This window comes from Schistocerca cancellata, chromosome 10 (assembly GCF_023864275.1).
Source record: "Schistocerca cancellata isolate TAMUIC-IGC-003103 chromosome 10, iqSchCanc2.1, whole genome shotgun sequence".
Taxonomy (NCBI): domain Eukaryota; kingdom Metazoa; phylum Arthropoda; class Insecta; order Orthoptera; family Acrididae; genus Schistocerca; species Schistocerca cancellata.
In genome coordinates this window covers 120,893,547-120,913,414 of record NC_064635.1, presented here as the reverse complement: position 1 = coordinate 120,913,414, position 19,868 = coordinate 120,893,547, and the positions used below count along the sequence as shown (strand labels likewise).

General features: G+C 41.7%; 1 protein-coding gene across 1 annotated transcript in view; it reads left to right on the top strand.

Annotated features, from left to right (window-relative positions):
* Positions 1-19,868, top strand: part of LOC126106422 (symplekin) — a 117,003-nt gene that overhangs the window by 77,434 nt on the left and 19,701 nt on the right. Inside the window, exons 14-17 of the mRNA XM_049912698.1 lie at positions 4,811-5,097; positions 7,188-7,366; positions 13,104-13,275; positions 18,665-18,783. Coding sequence (XP_049768655.1) covers positions 4,811-5,097; positions 7,188-7,366; positions 13,104-13,275; positions 18,665-18,783 — 757 coding nt within the window. The remainder of the gene's footprint in view (positions 1-4,810; positions 5,098-7,187; positions 7,367-13,103; positions 13,276-18,664; positions 18,784-19,868) is intronic.

Here is a 19,868-nt window from a genome sequence, read left to right as displayed (position 1 = left end):
TCTTATGGTAAAGGTTTAACACAGTGAGTGAGGTAACAAAATGAGGTGCACAAATTACGCTACTTCCAACAAACTTTACACCCAATTTCAAACCTTCGCAACTCTTTTTTTCTTGTTCAATCCCACCCCAAATTGATAAAAACAGTTTATCGCTTACTATGTTTTCGCTGTTCATGCAGTAAACTTCAGCATCAGGCACAATGTTTCAATTTGTTACTTATTTTACCAGTAATTCTATTTGCAAAACATTTTGCAGATGGTACCCACATATACATTCAAGACACTTGCAAAAATATGTAATTGTAAGAGATGCAATTCAGAAGGAAGAATGACATGAACATTGAGACAAATGAAATACCAGCTTTCACTTAAAATAGAGTGCAAATTACCCAGACTATACTCATCTAATGTTTGGTAATGAGACCACTTAGCTACTTCCAACAAACTTTAGACACAATTTTGAACTTCTGTGAACTCTTTCTTTCTTATTAATGTCAAATATTGAACACATTAACTTGTTTGTGAAGTAATCATAAGTTTGAAGCAGTTTATGTAAGGGAGTTCAGTCCTTTAAAAAATCAGGGGTTTGCGGGTCAGTTTCCAAAATCACTGACGCACTGCTAAAAAAAAACTCTGAAATATAAATTGCAGATTTTTTCAGTACCATTACATGAAAAACAATTCTAGCATTTTAACAGAGTACCCAGTATAAGAGTCGTCTAAATGTTTAGTTACTGTCTCAATTCTCACTAATAGCACCTGCTTTATTTTTTAATAAAAGTAACATTTTTTGACTTTTTTATTTTAATCACTGGTGGTGTGAGAATGTGAGTATTGAAACTTCCTGGCAGATTAAAACTGTGTGCCCGACCGAGACTCGAACTCGGGACCTTTGCCTTTCGCGGGCAAGTGCTCTACCATCTGAGCTACCGAAGCACAACTCACGCCCGGTACTCACAGCTTTATTTCTGCCAGTATCTCGTCTCCCACCTTCCAAACTTTACAGAAGCTCTCCTGCGAACCTTGCAGAACTAGCACTCCTGAAATAAAGGATATTGCGGAGACATGGCTTAGCCACAGCCTGGGAGAGGTTTCCAGAATGAGATTTTCACTCTGCAGCGGAGTGTGCGCTGATATGAAACTTCCTGGCAGATTAAAACTGTGTGCCCGACCGCGACTCGAACTCGGGACCTTTGCCTTTCGCGGGCAAGTGCTCTACCATCTGAGCTACCGAAGCACGACTCACGCCCGGTACTCACAGCTTTACTTCTGCCAGTATCTCGTCTCCTATCATATCAGCGCACACTCCGCTGCAGAGTGAAAATCTCATTCTGGAAACCTCCCCCAGGCTGTGGCTAAGCCATGTCTCCGCAATATCCTTTATTTCAGGAGTTCTAGTTCTGCAAGGTTCGCAGGAGAGCTTCTGTAAATTTTGGAAGTTAGGAGACGAGATACTGGCAGAAGTAAAGCTGTGAGTACCGGCCGTGAGTCGTGCTTCGGTAGCTCAGATGGTAGAGCACTTGCCCGCGAAAGGCAAAGGTCCCGAGTTCGAGTCTCGGTCAGGCACACAGTTTTAATCTGCCAGGAAGTTTCATATCAGCGCACACTCCGCTGCAGAGTGAAAATCTCATTCTGGAATGTGAGTATTGTCACTAAATCAAAATTTGGTACTAAAATGCAAATCAGAAAATAAATTCCTTTTCTTATGTCAATAGATTGACCAGTATTATTGATATATGGGTGTGCGTGCATGCATCCTTCCCCCCTCCCCCCTCCCCCCTCCCCCCTCCTCCTCCTCCCTCTCCTCCCTCTCGTCTCCATTTAGGGAGACAGTTTGCATTTCTGTATCAAATTTTAATTCATTTTCTTGAAATTCATAAAAAAAATTGAAACATGTTATCTTTATTTGAAAAGATTGTTATAAATGTGTTAGCTAGCATTTCCATTTGATAACAAATACAGAATTCAAAGAAAAATAAAAAGAAAGATACTGCTTATGAGGTGAATTGTGCAAGTGGGAACTGTCCCTGCAACACATCCTGCGTTGCTGTAATTCCCCCAGTATAAAACTTTGCTGGTCCCTGTATGCCACCTACTAATCTCCTTCCCTGCTCCCACTCCACTACTAGACGTCTTCTATTCCACCAACACAGCTACACGTTATTTTCTCATCCCTATTTCTCTCCTTATTACTGTGAAGCTGCAGCATTGTCTGCTAGGAACAGAATGGAGCATTTGCACATTCCTTGTGATTTTTGCCAGACCTATCCTGGGCTGTGGCTCTATAGAGGCTGTGCTATTCTGCATGTCCACTGAGGTAGTTCAACATTTGTTTACTAGACTGTTCTTTGTGAAGATGATTCTAAACAGTGTGTAAAAGCAAAGAAAGGTAGGGGTGCTTGCCTACATTTTATAAATGCTTGTGCATATTTTTAGGAAGCTGTAGAGATGTGCTGTGATCAGCAACACAACATAAATGTTCAAAAGCTGAAAAATGCATTGCACATGACAGTGGCAGTTTTGGGCATAAATCACAAGGGGAACTGGTCAGTAAAATGCAACAAGTGAACAATCTGTTAAACCAACCAGCATGATTTCCTCATGTTGATGTGCAATTCTATGTCTAACCTCCTGGCAAGATCTACCATTCTCTTATTCTGCTACCTAGTCACCCAAATCTAGTTACTAGTTTCATATTCTCTCCACTCAGATTTATGTTTTCTATTTGCAATCGATCCTGGCTGTTTCAGATAACTGTGACTTGAAAATCTTCACATACTGAGGATAGGTTTGTATGATGTTTCTCTTTCGGAATGGTTTGTACTGTTATCTCTTTTTGCACTTGTGCTGAATGAAAAGCAATGATGAGAATATTTTAACAAATCAAGCACAGAGATAATCCTCAGAGTATGCTCTGTAATTATCAATATTCGCTTTTGCCCATGTTAACAGACAATTAGATATGCTTCAGCCAACAATTAAATAGTTTTCTGCAACCAACCCCACAACTCTCATCTCCATCAGATTTATAATGTGCCCCTGCAGACCTCCTTCCATTTTCAGAAGCAGATGCAAGTCATATTGTGCCAAATCTAGGCTGTATATAGGATACCATATAGTGGTGAACTTCAGTCTCTGAAATCGTGCTGTGGTTGTAATTTCAGGTGTATGTGATTTGGAATTGTCACCTTGAAGGAAAGCATTTGCATTTTGCTTTTGGACTCACATTAGCCATCGTACCGAAGCTTTCATCGCTGTGATGTAACTGTCCGAATTACCTGATGTTCCATATTAAAGACCAACATTGCTGTCATGGGCTGTTAAACTGTCTGTCACAGAAGTCAGACGTTCCCTCCAAGTTTAAATTCTAGTGGACCAATGGCGCACAGTGCTCTCTTCAACACAGACACCATAAACAGCTTTCATTTACTGACAAATTTTCACTGGGACGACACATTACGCTGTCAAGAATTCAGTTACAACATGTTGCATAATTTCGCTTGACTAGCCACCTTCTCAAGGTTCCATTATTTATGCTGTAACAGTATTACAGTCCACTGATAAGGTAAAGCCATTACTTTTTCTTGTGAAAAAATCCATTTAAAATAATGTATCTACATTTCAGTTGACTCTCTCTTATAACTTAACGGTTTACTTCATTGTGTTCAACCAAGTATATATTTTTCCATTTTTGCACAATATTTAGACTACCGACCCAGTCATCTTGTTCCGGTGCTGTGAGTTACACCATTATTTGTATTTGTTAACTTGACTCCGACCAGACTGTGAAGTACTGTTATTTATAGCTGATTTCAACTTCCCACTGATGGTCATTCGTTTTTCACAGCCTGCACTGTTCCGTGAAAACACGCATTCTCTAAACACTTCCTAGCTCTGGTGGAGGTAATGGCTGCTGAGATCTTAGCACACTAAATGCCAGAGCCTAAACCTTCTTTCAGTTGTTTGGAGATAGAGTGCTTTGTGTGTGGGTGTTCTGCATACACTGTGACATGTGAATCCATTAACTCTTTTCTTAATTAACACACTGAAGAAAGGTAGAGACTTAAAATAGTTCAGTCCAGATAGAGTCCACGCACCGAGTACATATCACAGCATGACCGCCAGCACCTGAAGAAGATGACAGTCATCAGGGTGGGGATTCTTCTGCAAATGTGTCAGAGCTCCTGCGTACCTGCCAGCCAGCCACACACAGCTGTGACACTTGCAATGTGTTCATCATCACAAAAATACAAACCAACTTCTATTTCTCGATGACGACGCAAGTCCTCACACAGGTCTGCGCACATGAGAGAAGCTCACAAAACATCTTTGGACTGTTCTTCCTCATCCACCCTGCAGCCCAGATCCTGCACCTTTCGACTTCCTTCTGTTTGGCCCAATGAAGTATGCACTATGTGGGAAGCAGTCATAAAGAATGGGGACATTATTGATGCAGCAAGATATCTGCTTTGACATCGACCAGTAGGGTAGCATAAAGCATTCGGTCGGAACAGAGATTATGTTGTAAAATAGGGTTTGGCAGCCAAAAGAGTGAGGACTGGTATGGTATCTCACCTCCTGCACACAATCTCACCACTCCCTCCCCCTTTACCCTGAAATTCTCAGGGGTCTATTTTTTCTGTCATCTGCCGCCTCCCCCTGCCCGGCTCCCTCCCCTGGTCAATTATTGAAATATTGGGTAAAAGTGGAAATGCAAACCGATCTGACAGCCTGGAAGTCTGCCATTAATCAATCGTGCTGAGAGAACCTGATATATCAAATGCTGGAATGTGTTCTGATCACTGTACAGGTTCGAACGAGGGCTCTGGATGCCGTTACGCAGCTCTACGAGCGTGGGGAACTGCGATCAATCATCGAGGAGTACGCAATGCTGTACTTGAGCTTCCTCCGCCTGCCGAGTCCACCTGATGTGCTGTTCGGACCGGACCGCGGCCGCCACAAGTCGACAATACCTGTAATAGAGTGCCGAAGTACGACCGGTGAAGTTGCAGCGACTCCCTGGAACGAGGAGGCCGTGCGTGCCTGCCTGTACCTGTACCTCGCACTGCTGCCGCTGAATGAGGAGATGATTCACGAGTGAGTGGCTGGCAAAGCTGCCTTTTCTGACTGCTCGGTACTTCGACAAGCCCTGAGGGAAGAGCAAACATTTGTATCAATACGTGCGAGTGTTTCTTATCCTGTAGTTTCCTTATTCGTGGATAGCGCACAACAGAGAAATCCCATGTTCTTTCTATAGAGTATAAACTTGGTGAATCTTTGTGTTAGTTGTTCTCTACGTATTCATTCACCCTTTAGTGAGAGAAATTTCTTCTGGTGATGGACAACTTGACAGAAACCTCGGCTCGAGAAATCTGTATTTTCACTGTTCAGGAAATGTTTGCACATTGATAGCCACGCCGTCGTCATTATGCAAATGCCTGCCATAAAATGGTTTCTTCATCTGAGGAAAGGTAAAGCAACCCTGGAAAACGCATTGGGTGAGGCAGTTTGATAGCCCAAAGGTGGTGGTGGTGGTGGTGGTGGTGGTGGTGGTGTGTGTGTGTGTGTGTGTGTGTGTGTGTATTCGTTCCTGTACATAATGAGATAGGGGTTGTTGTGGAGCAAAGGCAGATTGCTGCAATGCTTCATCTTGAGAATTTGATGTTATGCTAGTGATGATGAGCATAAACTATTAGCCGCACCATGTGGCAGTTCCGAAAATACTTACTAACCTTGGCCAACAATGATTTTGATTTGCTCTTTTACAATGGTGAATCCACACATTTCCAGTGCCTGCTTTGCTCTTTTGTCTCAGGGTCGTAACGGTACACCCAGCATTTGTCCATGGTGATTAAGTGGCGAAAGAAGTTATCTGGATTGGCTTTACATGCCTGCAATGTTCATGTTGCTGTTCAGTGGGCTTTTTCATTGTGTGTGAGCATTTGTGTAGCAAACAAAAAAAAGTTAATTATGTAACTAATTTTTCAAGATTACTAAAAATTTGAATACCCTTAGTTCTTAAGTCTCTTTCTTTTCGTTCCTTCCCATTACAGTGGACTATGCCAAATATACACCTTCTTTAACTGTTCCTTTGGGTGGAATACCCTGTGATCAAACCTTGTTGCAGATTCAATCTTTTTTTCATCCAGTTATGTAAAAATTAAATTACAGTTTTTTGCAGGAGACTCGACATCAACAGTTAGTACCTACTCAGTACTGTGAAAAGGAAAGTTGCTACTCACCGTATAGTGGAGATGCTGAGTCGCAGATAGGCACAACAAAAAGATTGTCACAAATATAGCTTTCGGCCAGTGAGGCCTTAATCAAAATTAGACCCCACACACACACGCACGCACGCACACGCGCACACACACACACACACACACACACACACACACACACACAACTAGACTCTGAACCAGGAGGTTCCAGGTTCAGTGCCAGACAAGTGGAGACGCTTTTTTTTTTTAGGCTACCAAGCTGCAACAAAAAAAATGCTGTACTCTACCTGCAGTCAGACCAGTAGCCCAGCCATGCACTTATACCTCAAAATAACAATTTAAAAAATCAAGAAGAATGGTGCAAATAATTCCTAAGTCAGAGGACTGAGCCACTTCTGTTTGTCTTGAGTAATATTTTGAAATAGGTGAAAACCTGTTCTCTTATAATACTAGGGTAAGAAAGGCATGAAATGCTAAATGCCAAATAGTATGAACTCTTAACAGAATAAGTAGGTCATATTAGGAACTATGTAAATGATTTTATCAAGATTAACAAAGAATTGGTCTGATGGAGGTTGTCAGCAAGTAGCCAACTTAGAGGTAACATCTACACTGGATCCACATTTGCATTTATACTCAGCAAAGTACACAAGTGCACTCCCTCCCATTTCTGCTTTACTTGTAATCCGTTTGTGAGAAGAATGAGTGTTGACATACGTCTGTGTGAGTTCATATCTCTGATTTTGCTGTCATGGTCTTTTGTGATGTATAAGGGGATCAGTAATGCTATGCTTACTGGTTTGCAAGGTGGATAATGCAAAAATTAATGCTATGCTTTATTTTGTCTGTAGTGTGTTTGTGTGTGTGTGTGGGGGGGGGGGGGGGGGGAGAGAGAGAGAGAGAGAGAGAGAGAGAGAGAGAGAGAGAGAGAGAGATCTGGGAACTATTTGCAGTGCCTGCTTGCAGACTGGCCAGAGTGTACGTGCAGACGGCAGCAGACATGAAGCGAACCATCCTGCGCCTGCTGGAGCAGCCGGTCAGAGGGATGGGCATGGACTCCCCACAGCTGCTCCGCCTGGTGGAGGAGTGCCCCAAGGGTGCCGAGACGCTCGTCACCCGCGTCATCCACATCCTCACCGAAAAGAGTTAGTGCTGACTCTTTAACTTCTCACTGTCCGTTGTTGAATGTGCTAGTGTAGACTGTGTGATTTGTTGTGTTTGTTGTGGTCTGTGTTTGTTGTGGTCTTGAGTCTAAAGTCTTCTTTCGTGCAGTTCTCCTAGTTTGTCTGTTTTGTGAACCTCTTCATTCTGTCATAATCAGCACAATTTGCAGATCACAAAATTTATCTTGGCCCCTCTGGGATTTTTGAAAGTCAGCTGACTGCACTGGAATGTTTACACTTGTTGCCAATCTTGGCTGTGTAACAGTATTGTACGATGATGGTCCAATAAGTACCCGGCCTGACCAAGAGGTGGCAGTCATTGTTGAAAAATATCTCTGGATTAGAAAGTATACGATCTATGAAGCATTTGTTGAAAGTTTGAAGATGCCACATTGTTTAGTATTTGTTTGGCAGCCATCAATAGTGAACATTGTGAGTGAAGTGAAAATGGACAAAATTGGTCATTGTTATGTGATACAATATTTTCTTTTGAAAGGCCTCGGTGCAACTGATATTAAAGCTCAGGTAGATTCTGCTTTGGAATAGTGCTCCTTCATTGACAACAGTAAAATATTGGCTAGCTGAGTTCAGACGAGGTGTACGAGCTGTTAAGATGAGCATCGCAGGGGTCGACCAAATGAGGTGATGACTCCAGAAATGGGGAAGAAACTCCACAAAGCGGTACTTGATGATCGTCAACTGAAAGTGCACGAGCTAGCAGACAAAGTAGTCATTTCAAAAATTATGGTACATCGCATATTATCTGAAAGTTTGGATATGAGAAAACTGTGTGCAAGGTTTGTGCCGCTTTTGCTCACAATCGAGCTAAAACAGTGTCGTGAAGATATTTTTTCATAACCATGGATGAAACATGGGTCCACCACTTCACACCCGAAAGAAAAGAACAATCAAAACAGTGGACACACATTGGAGAACCAACTCTAAAGAAGGTAACACCGTTTCATCTGCAGGCAGGGTCATGGCGTCGTTTTTTTTTGGAATGCGTGTGGGATAATTTCCATTGACTACCTTGACAATGGGAAAATTATCAACAGCGAATATTATGCAGATTTATTGCAACATTTGCCGAAGAAATCAAGCAAAAATTGCCCATTTGGCCAAGAAGAAAGTGTTGTTTCTTGAGGACAATGCACCATCTCCTAAGTCCATTATTGCAATGGCCAAAATTAATGGGTTAAATATTTTTGAATACATTGTGGGAGTATACAGTGATCAACGTTATTACAAATATTTGCTATCAAAAACAGCCTTGATCACAAATTATTTATTCCGGTGGCCGGTTTCGACCACAACTGTGGTCTTCTTCAGACCAATGAGTAAGAACATCCTCCTGGTGGTTCTTACTTATTGGTCAGAAGATGACCACAGTTGTGGTCGAAACCGGTCACCAGAATAAATAACTTTTGATCAAGACTGTTTTTGATAGTAAGTAATGGATTAAAGTTTGAATTGCTACCTCATGCACCCTATTCGCCATATTTAGCCCCCTCGGAGTAATTTCTGTCCCCAAATTTGAAAAAATGTCTCGGAGGTTGAAGATTTTCAACAAATTAAGATGTGATGTCGGCAGTTAATGGCTGTTTTGAGGAGTTAGACAGTTCTCATTATAAAAAGGATATTGAACATTGCTGGGAAAAATGTCTAGAGCTGAAAGGAGATTATGTTGAAAAATAAATGGGACCACCCTTGTATGCTGTAGCAGTAAATAGCCATTGTGAATGTAGTGTTGATCCTTGTGCAGTGTTGTGAGTAGTGACTGTTGATAATTAATGAAGAGGCTCTATCTGGCCCTTTTAGCAACTTGCCATCGACTCGTGTCAGTTCTGTGACGTGTTAACCCATTAAATGTTTGTTTCTTTTCTAAGCTAGAAGGTGGCTGCTCTGAGAGGAGGTGGTGTGCAGTCTGTACACCCACTCGAATCTGCTTACTGTAGTCAAGTATTGGTATACCTTTACAATTTTTGGTCCCTCACATTTCCTTCCATTACCAAATTCTGATCCCTTGATGCCTCAGGCTATGGCTTCTCTCTTCAGTTCGATTCTGTACCTTAGATCTTCGCATCAAATCTTCAGCATTCTCCAAAAACTTGTATTCTCTTGTTGTCTGCAGTGTTTATTGTCCACATTTCACTTCCATACAAGGCTATGCTCCAAACAGATAGCTGCAAAAAGCTTTCTAATCCTTAAATTTAAATTTGATGTTGCCAGTCCACATTTTGTATCCTCTCTACTTCAGCCACAATCAGTTACTTTCTTGCTTAAGTTATTTTTCTGCCAAAGTAACAGAAGAGTACTACTACTTTTAGTGCCTAATTTCCTAATAAAATTTGGCCAGCATCAACTTAATAATTCAACTACCTTATATTACCTTAACTTTACATTTGTTGAAGGTCATCTAACAGCCATTTTTAAGGAAAGGAAATAAAAGGTGTGACTTCTTTCAACAACATTGTAAGCCCCTCTCTTTTTTTTTTTTTTTTTTTTTTTTTTTTTTTTTTTTTTTTTTTTTTTAATGATGAAATTACACTGGGAGTACTTGTTGTGCTTTGCTATTTGGATAGCAAAATAAGTGACAATGATTGAAATAGAGGGGGTATAACTTGTAGACTGTCAACAACAAGCAAAAATTTCCGGAAGAGAGAAATTTGTTAAAATCAAACATAGATATGAGTGCTTTGAAGTCTTTCCTTAGGGTACTTGTGTGGAGACTAACTTGGACAGAAATGAAATGTGGAAAACAATAGTTCAGACAAGAAGAGAATATAAGCTTCCAAAATGTGGTACAGAAGATTGCTTAAAAATTACATAAGTAGTTTAAATAATTTCTGATAGGTGCTGAATAGAGTTGGAAAAAAAGGAATCCGTGACAGAATGTGGCTAAAAAAAGAATTGATTGGTAAGACCGATCCTGAGGCTTCCATGAATCATCTGCTTTGTAATTGGAAATAGTGTGTGTGTGGTGAAAATTGTAGAGGGATATAAAGACTTGAATACAGTAGGCAGGTTCAAAAGGGTGTAGGCTGAAGTAGTTATGAAGATGTTTTTCAGGGGATGGGGTACCATGGAAAGCTTCATCAGACTGTAGACAAAAACACAGTAATATGTTTCTACAGTTCAAATTTTCATTAATTTCAGTAAATGAATTCAAAGCAGCCAACCAGTTGCAATGAAAAGTGGTTTTCAAGCAAGCCTTCATGCACTCATGTGAAATGCTGTGATGTGCAGTGACAGTGCAGTGTCATGTGTGCATAGCAAGTGAATCGCAGTCGAGTAGTTCCACACTTTACCACCAGGAGTGCTGCACTGCATAAGCCGAAGGTCATAAACACGCTCTCGTGTAAACCAAAAGGCATGAATATGGTGGTCTTCAATGTGTCTTCTGTGGCTACAGGTATCTGGGTGTAAGCATTTGCGCAGTCAAAGACTGTAAACATGGTGACTTCATGTAACACACAATTGAAGTCACGGAACAGCAGTACAGGGTATCTGTCTGGCACTATTAGAGAGATAAGTGTGTGATAGTGCCACATGGGCACCAGGCTCCAGCTTTCTTTAGCACCAAGTGCAATGCTGAGAATCACGGTCTGTTAGGTGGTCCTATTATGCCCTCTTGTAACATCGACTCAAATTCTGGCTCCACAATAGTTAAACAGTCTGGAGCCAAATGTCTAGGCCTGCACACCATGGGGGATCCGTCCATTATTTAATATGGTGCAATGTATCGTGCGGTATATGTCTGGGTGGTTTGGTCAGATTTGGGTAGTCACTCAGTAGTACAACATACTCGCCACTGAAAGTCTTCATTGACTTGGCGCTGTGTATTAATACACTGTGGTAGAAGCTGGTGACGCCAAGGCCAGTCACACTGTGCACCAAACAGGCATTTACCATGTCAGTTAGCAGCCGGTAGTGAGCCGGAGACCTGTTCTGATAACGGCATCGGTGGTGTCCGTGATGGTGAAATCACACACATATGGGCAGCACAGTTAGAAGTTAAGCTCTAATCATTGATTGCCATACATTGCAATTTAAGAGTTGTTAACGGCTGTCAGATGAAAAGTGGTCGGTGGCCGACTATGAGGTGTAGACATTAGAGGCGATATACTCGGTCCGAGCCAGTGCCTACCAGGAATTTTGTGCCGAAACCGTGATCAGTTACAAACACGTGCTTGGAGGATGTTGGGCAGTCAGTATGCCTATTACCGACTGCCAGCCGCATTTGGGGACGAACAACATTGTGTACACTTCTTCGCCTGATCACCAACCCAGCAATGGTACCAACATAAGTGTGTCGGTCAATTGTGTCAACGGGACAGTTGGCAGACCTAGTCCTCGAATTTAGTCAGTATCGTCCTCTACTGTTTTTGGCACCATCACGTTATAACAGTGCGACGAGTTGGGGCACAACATTTTGACTTTCGCCACAAGCCAGTCGTCATCTACCGGTGTTACCACTTATGTGGTTCCCAGAATGAAACTTTCACTCTGCAGCAGAGTGTACGCTGATCTGAAACTTCCTGGTGGAGCAAAACTTTGTGCCGGACCAAGGCTCGAACTGGAGCCTTTGCCTTTCACAGGCAAGTGCTCTACCAACTAAACTACCCAAGCACGACTCACAACCCGTCCCCGCAACTTTACTTCTGCCAGTACCTCGTCTCCTACCTTCCAAATTTCGCAGGAGTTTTGCAGGAGAGGTTCTGCGAAGTTTGGAAGGTAGGAGATGAGGTACTGGCAGAAGTAAAGCTGTGGGGACAGGCCGTAAGTCATGCTTGGGTAGCTCAGTTGGTAGAGCACATGCCCATGAAAGGCAAAGGTCCTGAGTTTGAGTCTGTCTGGCACACAGTTTTGATCCACCAGAAAGTTTCACTTGTGTGGTTGCTTAACAGTTATCTGTTGCTATTACTGTACTTATCTATGCGTGCGCAGTTGCATACAGAAAATATCATATATCATAAAACAGAACCAAAAGAATGCAAAGTAGTACTTACAAAATTTTATACTGGAAAAACACCAAATAGTGAAGAAGCATTCTGACATTTGTTCAGTGAAAATATGCTTTCAGCACACACTTTATGCATTCTAAAATGTGTGTTCCCCCTGATTAAGACTTGTCAGATAATTCTGTATCAGTTTTTATTCTTTTGGTTATGTTTTATGATATATGTGATACTCTCACCCCTTTATGGTGATCTAGTCTCTATGCAGAATTTTGACATGTATGTTTTTAAGTTTGTAGTTTTTGCTTTTACACCGTTTTCAGGTTAAATGTTGACACCCCCCCCTGCCCCCCCACACCACCACCACCACCACCACCACCACCACCACCACCACCACCACCACCACCACCGAAAAAGATGTGTTTGCATCTGTTGAAAGCATGGTAAAAGATTGAATAAAACCATATTTTGTTGCAAATTGTTGGCTGCTTTGGATTCATTTACTGATCTCTAACTTTCATCGATATGTACACCCAAAATATTTGGCATTCTACTCTGTTTACTAATCCTGTTCACAGGCTACATTTATTGTTTCTTATTGTTCTATTTCTTGTACAACATAGTGTGTGGTAATTGCATTTTTAAATAAATGATTGATCTGATCCTATGGTGAGAGATTGAGCACTGATATTATTTTTGCTGACTGCATCTTGTTTCATTTTAATGCATTGTATGCTGATGATGTGGCCTCTTATTTTCAGCACCGCCAAGTGCAGAGCTGGTGGCTCGTGTTCGAGAACTGTACCACACCCGCGTGTCAGACGTGAGATTCCTGATTCCTGTTCTGAATGGTCTCAGCAAGAAGGAAGTGATCGCTGCTCTGCCCAAGCTCATCAAGCTCAACCCTGTTGTTGTCAAGGAGGTTTTCAACAGGTTACAAGTTTGAAAACTAATAGTTGATGTTGTTTTAGTGTTCCCATTGCTTCAAAATATATTGAAAATTAATAATTCTATGAAAACTATTTAGCTGCCAAATGTAATGGTACAAAACCCATATCTTAATACCACATGCATGTGCTTGAATTGGCAGTGTTAACACATTCAACAGTGGCCTCTTCGCACCTGCTACTTGGCTGTGAAATGACATCATTCTGCGTTGCTTCTAAATGACATTGCAAAATACAGAAAAGTTATAGGAATATGATTATTGCACCATATAAAAGGGAAATAAAAGTATGTTATAGGAAGGGAAATAAAAGTATGTTATAGGAATATGAAGTTATTCTAAAATAGACACTTAAAATAGATAAAATAATTGGAACAAGAAACACATGAAAATTGTGAAAAAAATTTTACATGCGCTCTCTTGAATAGTTTCTATCTACATCCACAAAAATAGTACAGTAATATTTAAAGGCAGATTCATTTAACTGATAATATTTGTGTGTTTCCGATGTAGTTAATTTTGCTATGGTAATCATGGAAGCATTTTGGAACATAGTCCAATTGACAGTATAATGCAGAATAAGTTACAGCTCGCAAATCCTCACTGTGAAAACAGGTCTGTTGATCAATAATTAGCAACTTTTGGCAACTAGAGGCTGCACATGTGCACAGAGTTTATATTTGTATTGTATTTACATTTCTTTGTTGCAATGTTACCAGAATACCAGCTTGTTTCGGTTTTGGCGTGTCAAATCGTGCAGTGGACAAAGAAACTGAACATTGGCAGTTAGATGGTGGCTGATGGTAGTCTGTACCATTGTCTGAATAAAGAAAGAACGTGTATATCAATTCTCTCAAGTCCAAATGGAAATAAAGATGTGAGCATTGCTTATAGTACAAAACACGAGAATGAACTACTCAATTTACAGACGACGGAAACACAGACGTACTCTATTCATCAGTGGTACTGTCATCTGAAGAGAACGATTTTCTCTGTCAGTATCTTCTGTTTCTGATCCTGGATCTCCATGTAAAATATCTAAGATCTCGCTCTCTGTCAGCTTGCTACACACTGCTTTTACCTTCATAAACACCAGTGAATGAACTACAGATGTGTCTGTCATACTTCTTCCAATTGCCACTAGGTTTAGAAAATTGATAAGTGCAGTCTTCTGGGAACAGAACAAGGTACTACCTCCACGTTATGTGATGAAATAGCTTCCATGCCGTGCTAAATGACCTTCAAGGAGTCAATGGGCCCTAGCCCGTAAGGGATACATTGGGCAGTTGTAAACTGCCAAGGCAAGTGTGCACGTATGACTTATGGACACCATAGTAACTGTTAAAGAAATAATAGGCTATTTTTTTACATTGCGAATTTACACTGATATTTGGTGCAGGATTAACATGTCAGGTATCTTTGTTCATAACCTGACACCATTTGATTCAAACTTTTTAATTTCATAAGTAGGTGAAAATCTGTCATAAATATTCTAAAATGTTAACCATGTACTTAATGCATATTAAAATGCCAAATTCCTGAAAAGCCTACTGTTAGAATGAAAAAATATACACATATCGGGATGTTCGCTAAACAGTTCTCAGATACTGCATTAAGTGGTTGCTAACAGAAATTTCAATCTGAGTGAAACATGGTTGGGAGTGGAGTTCATGTCCTTGTTTGGCAATCCAATTTATATTTTCTGTGGTTTCAGTGTGTCACTTCAGCGAAGTTATCTGAAGTTCCCTACCAAAGGCCACCAAATACATCCTTCGGCATCTTTTTTCACCTGAACTATCTACTCTCAAGTCATACTCTTTTCTTACTTCATAACTTTATTTTCCACCTGTATAAACATTGCTCACTAGTTACACTAGGGATTTAGGACATAGACTTGCAACATAACTTTTACTTTCTGTTCAGAGAAATCAATTTTTGTTTGCTGTTATTGATTATAGATGGTTCCAAACTTTCCTGAGATATATAGAAGGGATACATGTGTGTTTCGAAATGTCTCAAAAATGCACGTCTTTTGGCACATACCGTCAAAAGTGATTCACATCTAAAAGGAGTAGTTCACTTGAGAAATCATTTCATAAATATAAAGATTATTTGTTGGTATGTAAAGATAAGTGAAATGGTGCAGCTCTGGACTTTTATTCCTGTCTGGTGATCCAGCATAATGTGTTCTCTGGATTCCAAGAATAATTAACATGAATGTCGGGGTTGCTCCCTAAAGTAGGTCTTTCTGTCCTTGTTCAGTTCTTAGTATCTGATTGTTGTGCTGTCATGGAGATATTAAATTCCTTATTTTCAGAACATAACTTGAGTGAGTTATGATGATCTCTAATCTGTTCAGTATCCTGCAATGTGCATAATTTTTACCACCCCTTAAGAGTGAGACCAAACTTTATGATAATAAAGTATGTGAAGATAGTGAGGTACGTAATCAACATGAGATTCAACACTAACATTTCACACATCAGTACCACATTTAGGATGATAACTACAATCAGCTGCACTATTAAAGTTTATGTGCTGAGTAATATTATTGTCCATTTGATGTGCATATTGGGTACTTCACTCTAAAATTGATGAGTTAGGTACTTTTCATTCACACTGGTGTTCTACAATTGTTGGAGGCACATTTTTTGTTCAATTCACTTGCAGTGGTATGTACTCCAATTGTAGGAATTTTCGTACATTTGTGTTCAAATGTATGAACATAACTTTCCCAAAAGCGGGACTTGAGGAGCAAGGTAGTCCATTTTGTTAGAATTTTGTACCTAAAAACAAAGATGATGTGACTTACCAAATGAAAGTGCTGGCAGGTCGACAGACACACAAACTAACACAAACATACACACAAAATTCTAGCTTTCGCAACCAACGGTTGCCTCGTCAGGAAAGAGGGAAGGAGAGGGAAAGACAAAAGGATTTGGGTTTTAAGGGAGAGGGTAAGGAGTCATTCCAATCCCGGGAGCGGAAAGACTTACCTTAGGGGGAAAAAGGACAGGTATACACTCGCGCACACACACACATATCCATCCGCATATACACAGACACAAGCAGACATTTGTAAAGGCAAAGAGTTTGGGCAGAGATGTCAGTCGGGGCGGAAGTACGGAGGCAAAGATGATGTTGAAAGACAGGTGAGGTATGAGCGGCGGCAAATTGAAATTAGAAATTAGCGGAGATTGAGGCCTGGCGGATAGCGAGAAGAGAGGATATGCTGAAGGGCAAGTTCCCATCTCCGGAGTTCTGACAGGTTGGTGTTAGTGGGAAGTATCCAGATAACCCGAACGGTGTAACACTGTGCCAAGATGTGCTGGCCGTGCACCAAGGCATGTTTAGCCACAGGGTGATCCTCATTACCAACAAACACTGTCTGCCTGTGTCCATTCATGCGAATGGACAGTTTGTTGCTGGTCATTCCCACATAGAACGCTTCACAGTGTAGGCAGGTCAGTTGGTAAATCACGTGGGTGCTTTCACACGTGGCTCTGCCTTTGATTGTGTACACCTTCCAGGTTACAGGACTGGAGTAGGTGGTGGTGGGAGGGTGCATGGGACAGGTTTTACACCGGGGGAGGTTACAAGGGTAGGAGCCAGAGGGTAGGGAAGGTGGTTTGGGGATTTCATATGGATGAACTAAGAGGTTACGAAGGTTAGGTGGACGGCGGAAAGACACTCTTGGTGGAGTGGGGAGGATATCATGAAGGATGGATCTCATTTCAGGGCAGGATTTGAGGAAGTCGTATCCCCGCTGGAGAGCCATATTCAGAATCTGATCCAGTCCCGGAAAGTATCCTGTCACAAGTGGGGCACTTTTGTGGTTCTTCTGTGGGAGGTTCTGGGTTTGAGAGGATGAGGAAGTGGCTCTGGTTATTTGCTTCCTCATCCTCTCAAACCCAGAACCTCCCACAGAAGAACCACAAAAGTGCCCCACTTGTGACAGGATACTTTCCGGGACTGGATCAGATTCTGAATATGGCTCTCCACCAGGGATACGACTTCCTCAAATCCTGCCCTGAAATGAGATCCATCCTTCATGATATCCTCCCCACTCCACCAAGAGTGTCTTTCCGCCGTCCACCTAACCTTCGTAACCTCTTAGTTCATCCCTATGAAATCCCCAAACCACCTTCCCTACCCTCTGGCTCCTACCCTTGTAACCGCCCCTGGTGTAAAACCTGTCCCATGCACCCTCCCACCACCACCTACTCCAGTCCTGTAACCTGGAAGGTGTACACAATCAAAGGCAGAGCCACGTGTGAAAGCACCCACGTGATTTACCAACTGACCTGCCTACACTGTGAAGCGTTCTATGTGGGAATGACCAGCAACAAACTGTCCATTCGCATGAATGGACACAGGCAGACAGTGTTTGTTGGTAATGAGGATCACCCTGTGGCTAAACATGCCTTGGTGCACGGCCAGCACATCTTGGCACAGTGTTACACCGTTCGGGTTATCTGGATACTTCCCACTAACACCAACCTGTCAGAACTCCGGAGATGGGAACTTGCCCTTCAGCATATCCTCTCTTCTCGCTATCCGCCAGGCCTCAATCTCCGCTAATTTCTAATTTCAATTTGCCGCCGCTCATACCTCACCTGTCTTTCAACATCATCTTTGCCTCCGTACTTCCGCCCCGACTGACATCTCTGCCCAAACTCTTTGCCTTTACAAATGTCTGCTTGTGTCTGTGTATATGCGGATGGATATGTGTGTGTGTGCGAGTGTGTACCTGTCCTTTTTCCCCCTAAGGTAAGTCTTTCCGCTCCCGGGATTGGAATGACTCCTTACCCTCTCCCTTAAAACCCAAATCCTTTTGTCTTTCCCTCTCCTTCCCTCTTTCCTGACGAGGCAACCGTTGGTTGCGAAAGCTAGAATTTTGTGTGTATGTTTGTGTTAGTTTGTGTGTCTGTCGACCTGCCAGCACTTTCATTTGGTAAGTCACATCATCTTTGTTTTTAGGTATATTTTTCCTTCGTGGAATGTTTCCTTCTATTATAACCTTGTTAGAATTTTACCAACGCTGGTCCTCTAATACCGCCGCAGTTAAGACTATACTGTGTGGGGGTCAACAATATTATTGTGTTTTCATAATTTGGATCCTTTGCATAACTGTGGAACGTAGCTTGCCACTGCCACTGGGCTTGTCCTGTAAAGAGCATTAGTATGAAGGCATGAATCACTATTCTTCATCAGGCAACACTTTTTAATGACACCCTAGCTCACTGAGTTCACTATTGTTTTCAGAATGTTGTCTTTGTTGGTACGTGGATTTAGTTTGACGCCATTTAAGATTACTCATTGCTGCATTCACAGTTTTCCTGGACAGATAAAAATGAAGTAAAACTTTTGTTTCAGGTTGCTCGGTACACATACGGAATCGCCTAGTCACATGTCTCCACTTACACCAGCTGAATTGCTCATAGCTTTGCACAGCATAGATCCTTCAAAGTGTGAACTCAAGACTGTGATAAAGGGTGAGTATCTGCTCCATTTAGATATCTCTTCTGTGTCTAGTATTTGACTAACTCTTGCCAAGCCACAGTGCTACAGCTATCTCAATATTCAATATCTGCTGTGTATATCTACATGTACACATACCATTGTACACAGTAAGCCACTGTATGGTGTGTTGTCAAAGGTATACAGTGTTCCCCTCCCTGCTCCATTCAGAGTTGGTACCCAGAAAATGGATTGTTGGTGCCCATCTGTATAAGACCAAATTTCTCTTAATTTTTCCCTTGTGGTCATTATAGACTATACAGTCAGGTGGAAAGGGGGGGGGGGAGATGTAATGTTCTTCTTTACTCATATTGAATGTGCACTCTTACATTTTGAGACAAAGGTTCTTCACAACGGGCAGTGCTTTTCCATAGTGTAACCATTAAATTGACTTGGTAAGGGTCCCAGACTGCAGAGGGAGCGGCCGCACGGATTGAAGCGTTATGTCACGGATTGCGTGGCCCCTCCCGCCAGAGGCACGAGCTCTCCATCAGGCATGGGTGTGTGTGCTGTTCTTAGCATTAGTCAGTTTAAATAGTGTGCAAGTCTAGGGACCGATGACCTCAGCAGTTTGGCCCCTTAGGAATACACACACACACACACACACACACACACACACACACACTGCGAAACAATACACCATATGTTGTCAAACAAGGGGTATGTAAACAATCCCCAGTATGGATGAATTACACCTGTAACACTCCTGTTCACCTAGTTGTAATTTTTCATGTGTCCAGAACTGCTGCACAGGTCAGTCTTATCACAAAATTTGTGCGCCTGTGCTTATCTATATTAATTGAAACTTAAGGATGTGGACAATTATTCCAGGTCACTACCTGAATGGTGAACATAAATTTATCGGAGCTGTGTCGATTTAATAGGCAATGGACTTCAACAAAACTATCTTTTTATAAAATGGCGTAAAATGATACTGCTTACCATATCAAAATTAATGAGTGCCCTCTATGAACATCAATTACATTCATGAATGTGGGAGCAATCCTGACTACCTGCTTCTTGCAAACACACTCTCACTCTCTCTGCCAATTTGCACCAA